General features: G+C 37.7%; 1 protein-coding gene across 1 annotated transcript in view; it reads right to left on the reverse strand.

Annotated features, from left to right (window-relative positions):
- Positions 1-70: 70 nt before the first annotated feature.
- The window catches only part of LOC103586804 (attractin-like protein 1), a 461,271-nt gene continuing 451,869 nt past the window's right edge, over positions 71-9,472 (reverse strand). Inside the window, exon 5 of the mRNA XM_008568136.1 lies at positions 71-271. Coding sequence (XP_008566358.1) covers positions 150-271 — 122 coding nt within the window. The 3' untranslated portion in view covers positions 71-149. The remainder of the gene's footprint in view (positions 272-9,472) is intronic.

A 9,472-nucleotide genomic window follows, 5' to 3' on the forward strand; every position in this document is an offset into this window, starting at 1 on the left:
TTGGATCATTGCCCATTTAGAGGGAACTGTATTCGGGCCCTGGGTCATACAGAGACTTGCCTCCATAAAGTCTGAGTCATAGAACAGCTTTAATGGAAGCCATTTAAAGAGTAAAACATTACAGGATATACAGGAGCGTTTTCCATTTCTCAGACACAAGTTCCTTGACGTGTGGAGAGGTGCTTTCGATTTCGGACTCCAGAAGTCTTGTCTTTACTATCGGAAGGTTTCTGTTGTGAAATGTCTATTAGGGCACTGGCAATCGCAAGGCCTGTAAGAAAAGGAGAAAGGCACTGAGATGCTTGCTTAGGCAATTGTGGGATGGCGACAGTGGCGGCTTAGGCCTTGCTTGCTACTGTTTTACATTTAGTCATCAAACTTTTAGCTGTTTATTGAAAGTTGTCAAGTAGTTCACCTTTTACCTAAAATGCTTCTTGACTTGGACATGTGAACTCCACACATGGAGGACAAGGATCTAACAAAGTTGACTGACTCTGATGTTGGACATTCAAATTCAGTGTTTAACAACGCGTCGCATGCAGACGTGGATGTGACTGCGCACCTCCTCTCTGTCTGAACGCGAGTTTGCTCTGGACGTGCTAGGAATTTTCAATGTTACTACTGTTTTGTTTTGTAGTAACAAAACTCATCATATCATGATTTTTAAAAAGATTTAGAGCAGTTTTGGGTTTACAGAAAAACGAAATCGATATTGATACTTACACCTGTTTTTCAACTAAAGTCCATAGTTCACATTAGGGTTTACTCTGTGTTGTACAGTTCTATGGGCTGAAAAATGCACAGTGGCATGTGTACCTCGTTACAGTATTATTCAGGATAGTTTCAGTGCCCTAAAAAGAACCTGTGCTTTACCGCTTTATGTCTCCCCTTTCCCCAAGACTTCGGTAACCATTGATCTTATTGTAATGTCTACAGTTTTGCCTTTTCCAGAATGTCATAAAGTTGGAATCATACAGTGTGTAGTCATTCTTTTTGTTTTTTTTAAACTATATTCTGGACTCTTTCTTTCTTTCTTTCTTTCTCTCTCTCTTTCTTTGTTTGTTTCTTTCTATCTATCTATGAATATTCATGAGATAAAAAGCTAATTGTCACCCCTCATGCNCTTCGCCCCCACTCCACTTTGTAGCCCTAAGAATGTAAGTCCAATGCACTACCATGGTCTTTCTTTCCTTCCTTCCTTTCTCTCTTAGCTCCCACATATGAGTGAGCACATGTATTTATCCCTCTGTGCTTTGCTTATTGCACTCAACATAATTTTCTCCTGGTTCATCCATGTTGTTGAAAATGGGAGTATTTCATTCTTTTTTATGGCAGAGAAGTATTTGATGGTATATATATATGTGTGTGTGTTTGTGTGTGTGTGTGTGTGTATGTATATGTGTGTGTATGTATATATATAAGGAAACTGGTATATATATATATACCAGTTTCCTTATCCAATCACCCATCAATGGACATTTAGGTTGGTTCCACATTTGGCTATTGTAAAAAGAGCTGCGATGAACATGGGAGTGCAGGTATCACTTGGACATGATTATTTCCATTCCTCTGGGTACATACCCAGAAGAGGTATTGCTGGATCGTATGAAAGATCTATCTGTGGTTGTTTAAGAAAACTCCATACTATTTTCTACAATGATTGTACCAATTTACAGTCCCACCAACAGTGTAGGAGTGTTCCCTTCTCTCCACACCCTCGCCAGCATTTGTTATTCATAGTCTTTTTGATTATAGCCAGTCTAACTGGGGTGAGGTGGTATCTCAAAGTAGTTTTAATTTGCATTTCCCTGATGACTAGTGATATTGAGCATTTTTTTCATGTATCTGTTGGCCATTTTTATGTCTTCAATTGAAAAATGTCTATTCAGCTCCTTTGCCCATTTTTTAATTGGGTCTTTTTTTACTGTATAATTGCTTGGGTTCTATGTATATTCTGGATATTAAACCCTTGTCGGATGCATAGTTAACAAAAATTTTCTTCCACTCTGTAGGTTGTTTTTTCACTCTGTTGATTGTTTCCTTTTCCTGTGCAGAAGCTTTTTAGTTTGATATAGTCCCATTTGTTTATTTTTTTGCGATGAACATGGGAGTGCAGGTATCACTTGGACATGATTATTTCCATTCCTCTGGGTACATACCCAGAAGAGGTATTGCTGGATCGTATGAAAGATCTATCTGTGGTTGTTTAAGAAAACTCCATACTATTTTCTACAATGATTGTACCAATTTACAGTCCCACCAACAGTGTAGGAGTGTTCCCTTCTCTCCACACCCTCGCCAGCATTTGTTATTCATAGTCTTTTTGATTATAGCCAGTCTAACTGGGGTGAGGTGGTATCTCAAAGTAGTTTTAATTTGCATTTCCCTGATGACTAGTGATATTGAGCATTTTTTTCATGTATCTGTTGGCCATTTTTATGTCTTCAATTAAAAAATGTCTATTCAGCTCCTTTGCCCATTTTTTAATTGGGTCTTTTTTTACTGTATAATTGCTTGGGTTCTATGTATATTCTGGATATTAAACCCTTGTCGGATGCATAGTTAGCAAAAATTTTCTCCCACTCTGTAGGTTGTCGTTTCACTCTGTTGATTGTTTCTTTTGCTGTGCAGAAACTTGTTCGTTTGATATAGTACCATTTGTTTATTTCTTCTTTTGCTGCTTTTCCTTTTGGGCTCATGTTCATAAAGCCGGTATCCAGACATAATTGCTGAAGTGTTTCACCTATATTTTCCCTTAGTATTTTTACAGTTTCAGGTCTTATACTTAAGTCTTTAATCCACTTTGAGTTGATTTTAGGGTAAGGTGAGAGATTCATATTTAGTTTCATTCTTCTGCTTATGGATCTCCAGTTTTCCCAGCACCACGTGTTGAAGAGGCAATCTTTTCCCCAATGTAGATTTTTGTTGCCTTTGTCTAATATCAGATGGCTGTAGGCCTGCGGGGTGATTTCTGGGTTCTCAATTCTACTCCACTGGTCTGAATGTCTATTTTTATACCAGGACCATGCTGTTTTGGTTACAATAGCTTTGTAGTATATAATTCAAAGTCAGGTAGTGTTATGCCTCCAGCTTTATTTTTTTTACTCAGATTACTTTGGCTATTTGGGGTCTTCTGTTTTTCCATATGAAAGGTAAGATTGTTTTTTCCATTTCTGTGAAGAATTTCATTGGTATTTTGATAAGGATTGCATTGAATCTGTAGATCACTTTAGGTAGTATAGACATTTTCACAGTGTTAATTCTCCCAATCCAAGACCATGGAATATCTTTCCATCTTTTTGTGTCTTCTTTGATTTCTTTCAAAAGTGGTTTGTAGTTCTCATTCTAGAGGTCTTTCATCTCCTTGGTTAAATTGATCCATAGATATCATTTTTTTGTGTGGCAATTGTAAATGGGCTTACTTTCTTTATTTCTCTTTCTGTTAACTCATTATTTTGGTATATAAATGCTACTGATTTGGGGGCATTTATTTTGTATCCTGCAATGTTACTGAAGTTATAACCAGCTCTAGGAGTTTTTTGATAGAATCTTTAGGTTTTTCTAAATACAGCATCATGTCATCTGCAAATAGAGAGAATTTGACTTCATCTTTTCCAACCCGGATTCCCTTTATTCCTTTCTCTTGTATGATTGCTCTGGCTAGTACCTCAAGTATTATGTTAAATAGAAGTGGTGAGAGTGTGCATCCTTATCTTTTTCCTGTTCTTAAGGGAAAGGCCTTCAGTTTTTCCCCATTCAGAATGATACTGGTAGTGGGCTTGTCATAAATGTCTTTTATTTTGTTAAGATATTTTCCTTCTATAACTGATTTGTTGAGAGTCTTTATCATGAACAGATGTTGAATTTTGCCAAATGCTTTTTTAGCATCTGTTGAGATAATCATATGGTCTTTGTCCTTGAGTTTGTTGATGTGATGTATCACATTTATTGACTTTTGTATGTTGAACCATCCTTCCATCCCTGAGATGAATCCCACTTGATCATAGTGTATAATTTTTTAAATATGTTGCTGTATTCTGATCGCTAATATTTTGTTGAGGATTTTAGCATCAAGGTTCATCAAGGATATTGGCCTGTAATTTTCTTTTTTTGTTGTGTCTTTATCGGGTTTGGTGTCAGAGTTATGTTGGCCTCATAGAATGAGTTTGGGAGAGTAGCATCTGTTTCAATTGTTTGGAATAGTTTGAGGAGAATTGGTGTTAACTCCTCTTGAAAAGTTTGATTGAACTCAGCTGTAAAGCCATCCGGACCAAGACTTTTCTTTGTTGGAAGATTGCTAATTACCACTTCAACCTCCTTGCTTGTTATTGGTCTGTTCAGGTTTTCTATCATCTCTTCTTGGTTCAGTCTTGGTAATTTGTATGTGTCTAGGAACTTATCCATATCTTCCAGATTTTTGTATTTGTTGTCATACAGTTGTTTATAATAGTCTCTAATGATTCTTTGTATGTCTGTGGTATCGGTTGTAATGTCTCCCTTTTCATTTCTGATTTTTGTTATTTGGGTCTTCTCTCTTCTTTTTTTTTTTTTGTTAACCTAGCTAATGGATTGTCCATTTTATTTATCTTCTTGAAAAAACAATTTTTTGTTTTGCTGATCTTTTTTTATTGTTTTTGGGGTCTCTATTTTATTTAGTTCTGCTCTGATCTTAATTATTTCTTTCTGTCTACTGCCTTTAGGTTTGGATTGTTTTTGTTTTTCAAGTTCTTTGAGGCATAGTGTTAGGTCATTTATTTGAAGTCTTTCCAATTTTTTGATATAAGCATTTACTGCAATAAATTTGCCTCGTAGTACTGCTTTTGCAGTATCCCACAAGTTTTGGTATGATGTATCTTTATTTTCATTAGTTTCTAGAAATTTTTTGATTTCCTGTTTAATTTCTTCTTGGACCCATAGGTCATTCAGGAGCCTATTATTTAGTTTCCATGTATTTGTATAGCTTCCAGAGTTTTGCTTATTGTTTATTTCCAATTTTAGTCCATTGTGGTCTGAAAAGATAATTGGAATGATTTCACTTTTTCAAAATTTGCTGAGACGAGATTTGTGACCTAATATGTGATCTATCCTGGAGAATGTACCATGAGCTGATGAGAAGAAAGTGTATTCTTTAGTTGTTGGATGAAATGTTCTGTATATATCTGCCAAGTCCTGTTGGTCTAGGGTATAGATTAAATCTTGTGTCTCTTTGTTGAATTGTTGCCTGGAAGATCTGTCCCATACTGAGAGAAGGGTGTTCAGATCACCCACTATTAATGTACTAGGTCCTATTTCTTTCTTTCGGTTTAAGAGTGTTTGCTTTATATATCTGAGCACTCCAGTATTGGGTGCATACATGTTTATGATTGTTATGTCTTCTAGCTGGATAGACCCCTTTATCATTATATAGTGGCCTTCTTTGTCTTTTTTTGTTTTTTGTTTTAAAGTCTATTTTGTCTGATATAAGAATAGCTACTCTTGCTCATTTTTGGTTTCCATGTGCATTGTATATCTTTTTCCATCCCTTCACTTTTAGCCTATGTGTGTCTCTATAGGTGAGGTGGGTCTCTTGAAGACAGCATATATTTGGGTCTAGCTTTTTAATCCAGTCAGTTAGTCTGTGTCTTTTGAATGAGGAGGAGTTTAGTCCATTCACATTTAGGGTAGTTATTGACAAGTGTTGGTTAATTCCTATCATTTAATTGTTTCTTGTTTATATGGTTTAAATATCTTCTGATTATTATTTCCCCTTTTATTTCTCTTCTTCAATGTTAGTTGGGAATTTAAGGTGGGATGATTTTGCTTCTTTCTCTTTCTTGCTGGCATTTTTGTTTTAAGAGTGGGTTTTGCTCTTTCTTGTGTACTTGTGGTAGTGGTCACCATTATTCAGATTCCAGATGAATGACTCCCTTGAGAATTTCTTGCAGGGCTGGTCATGTGGTGGTGAACTCCCACAAATTTTGTTTGTCTAGGGAATACACTATTTCTCCCTCATTTTTGAAGGAGAGCCTTGCGGGGTAAAGAATACTTGGTTAGCAATTTTTTTCTTTTAGTATTTTTTTTTTTTTGTCTTTTTGTCTTTTTTACTGACCAGTACGGGATCACAACCCTCAGTGTCGTGCCCGTACCGGGGACCGGCAACGGGATCGCAACTCTCGGTGTTGCGCCTGCGCCGCGCCCAGCCAGTGAGTGGGAACTGGTCACCACATGGGATCCGAACCCTCAGTGGGAGCGCTGCCACGCTCCCAAGCGGTGCACTCTCCAGTGCACCACCGGGCCGGCCCTCTTTTAGTATTTTGAATAAATTATTCCACTTTCTTCTGGCCTGTAGGGTTTTAGTTGAGAATTCTGCTGTTAGTCTGATGGTGGTACCCCTATAAGTGACCTGACACTTTTCTCTTGCTGCTTGTAGAATTCTCTCTTTGTCTTTGAGCTTTGCAAATTTAACTATAATGTGTCTTGTGTAAGATCTTTTTGGGTTGAATCTGTTTGGGGACTTTTGAGCTTCCTGGATCTGAAGGTCTGTATCTTGCCCTACACCTGGGAAGTTTTCTGTTACTATTTCCTTGAGTAGATTTTCTAGACCTTTTCCTTTCTCCTCCCCTTCACGAATACCCACAATTTGGATGTTAGAGCACTTGAGGCTGTCTGCTATCTCTCTTAGATTTTCCTCATTATTTTTAATTCTTTTTTCCTTTTTTTGTCTGCCTGAGTTATTTCAAAAAGACCATCTTCAAGCTCTGCAATTCTTTCTTCTGCTTGCTCTAGCCTGCTGCTCAAGCTCTCAGTTGTGCTTTTGATTGGTGTTTTAGTGAGTCTTTCATTTCTAGAAGTTCTGCTACACTCTTTTTAAAGGTATTAATCTCTTTGTAGATTTCCTTCTTCATATTCTGGATATTTTTTCTTGTTTCATTGTGTTCTCTAATTGAGTCTTCCTTTATTTCTTCAATGTTTTTTTTAAGACCGATGCTCGAAATTCTTTTTCAGACCTTTCAAGTATTCCCTCTTCCATGGAGTCTGACTTTGGAGTAGTACTTTATTCTTTTGGTGGTGTCATTTCTTCTTGTTTGTTTGTACTTCTAGGATTCTTTTGTTGATGTTTGGTCATTTGGTAGAGGGTTTGCTTCTTCTATTACACTGAGCTTGGCTGTGGAGTGGCCCTGGTTGTTACTGTGGTAGTGAATTGTCTTTGCTTGACAGTCAATGTGGTGGTTATGTTAAATCACTTTGGGTCCTGTTCCAGAATCTGTGGTTGTAGAATGAGCCCCTGGTGCCATGCAGTTCTGCTGGGCATACCTCAGTGGGTCAGACCCTGCAGGCTGGTGCTCCCCTTCAGGTTCAAGGAGGGGGGCAGGGCTTCTTCTAGCTGTGCAGATCCGGCATTGCTGCTGGGCTCACCTTGGTGCAGGACAGTTCAAGGCACAGGGCAGGGCTGGCACTCCCCTCCGGGTCCAAGGAAGAGGGTGGGGCCGCCTCCAGCTGTGCTGCTCCCGGGCTCACCTCGACACATCGTGGCACGGGTTGGAGCGCAGGGCCCATACAGAGTGTACTCTTTCATACTGTCTTCTTTCACCTACAAATATTCATTAAAGGTACCTTCATTTATTTTTTGACTTGATAGCTCATTTCTTTTTATCACTGAATAATATTCCATTATGTGAATGTACCACAGTTTGTTTAAGAGTTCCACTATTGAAGGACATCTTAATTGTACTTGCTTCCCATTTCTGGTAATTATGAATAAAACTGTTACAAACATCTATGTGCAGGTTTTTGTGTGAACGCAAGTTTTCAATTCATAAATACTTAGCACGATTACTGGACCATATGGTAAGCCCACGTTTTATCTTTGTAAGAAACTACCAAGCTGTCTTTCAAAGTGGCTGTACCATTTTGCATTCCCGCCAGGAATGAATGAGAGTTCCTGTTGTTCCTCATCCTCACTGGTGTTTGCTATGGTCTGTGAATTGGATTTTAGCCATTCGAATGAGGTGTGTGGCTGTATGTCATTGTTGTTTTAATTTGCAATTTTCTCACAACATATGATGCTGAGCATCTTTTGATATATTTATTTGTCATCTGTATATCTTCTTTCATGATGTGTCTGTTCAGATCTTTTGCTCATTTTTAATTAATTTTTTTTCTTTTATTGTTAAGTTTTAAGAGTTCTTTGTACATTTTGGATATCAGTTATTTACCAGATATGGGTTTTGCACATATTTACTCCTTGTCTGTGGCTTGTATTTTCATTCTCTCAGACTGTTTCTAAGAAGTAAAAAAAATACTCCAGAGATAGAGTTGTGCTATGCACAAATGGACATGGAAGAAAGACACCTTGTTTCAATTTAGCTGATAAATATCTTAAATGTAAGAAAAAGACCCTGAGTAGTATTGGCATAATATGAGCACAAAATTGGAACTGTAGCTATTATAGGTAATTAAAACAATATTGTTTTGTTACATTAATTTGTTTTGTTACATTGATTGTCCATCAATTGACAGGAACATTTGGTAAGATGCTGAGATATAGTAAAGACTTTACCAAATTTATAAAAGCAATGGCTCAACCAGATACCCTGGCTTATAGCTATACATGAGTATTTTAGTTTTTGTAGAGACCTGTATACTTCTTGAGTAAAATAAAATGTGTCAAATCATCATACTAAATGAAGAGGCCAGACTGCTCAGCCTTGTTTAAGAAGAAGTTACCCAAGGACTTCTGGTTCATTTTCCTTTCTCCAAGGTCTCAGAGGCTTGACTTAGAATTGAGCAGACCCAAACCCTGAGCCCTCACAGACACGAGTCATTCTTAGAGGAAAGCCTCTCTTTTGGATCTTATCGTATGCAAGATGTCTTTGAATTATTTTATTCCTGTGGGTCAATTTATTCTAGATAAGTTTCAAATATTACCTGGCAAGAACAGAACTCCAGAGATTTATGAACATAGAGAAATGCCAGTGAAGGGACCTGGGCAGTGCAGGAGGAAGGTGAACTAGCCTAGTGCAATCTTGTGGATGTCAGGGGAGGGCAGGGGTCAAGGAATCTGGAAAAAGCACTAAATGAGCCAGCAGAGGAAGGCCTGCAGCACAGGCCATTAGATTTCCTCAAAGAAGACTGTGATCTTTGAGTCATTTCTGTACCTAACTGAGGATGAGAACATGAAAGTTAAGCAGGGAATGGGGTGAGAGGAAGTGTGGCCAGCAGACGAAGTCCCATGCTCAAGACATTTAGCAGCAAAAGACATAAGTAAGCTTATCTACAGAAGGGAAGCAGCAGGGTCAAATGGAGTAGATGCGGATGCTTGCGCTTATATGAATATGTATGTATTTATTTATTTTTTAAAGAAAAGGGATCCTTGAGTACCTTTGAAAACAGAAGAGAAGGTATTTGTGGAGAAGGAGACATTTATGGTGTTAGAAAGGGAAGGGATCGCAAAATTACAATAATGACTAGCTAGGCTAATAATCTTACAGAC

The sequence above is a fragment of the Galeopterus variegatus genome, unplaced genomic scaffold, assembly GCF_000696425.1.
Source record: "Galeopterus variegatus unplaced genomic scaffold, G_variegatus-3.0.2 Scaffold379, whole genome shotgun sequence".
Lineage (NCBI taxonomy): Eukaryota > Metazoa > Chordata > Mammalia > Dermoptera > Cynocephalidae > Galeopterus > Galeopterus variegatus.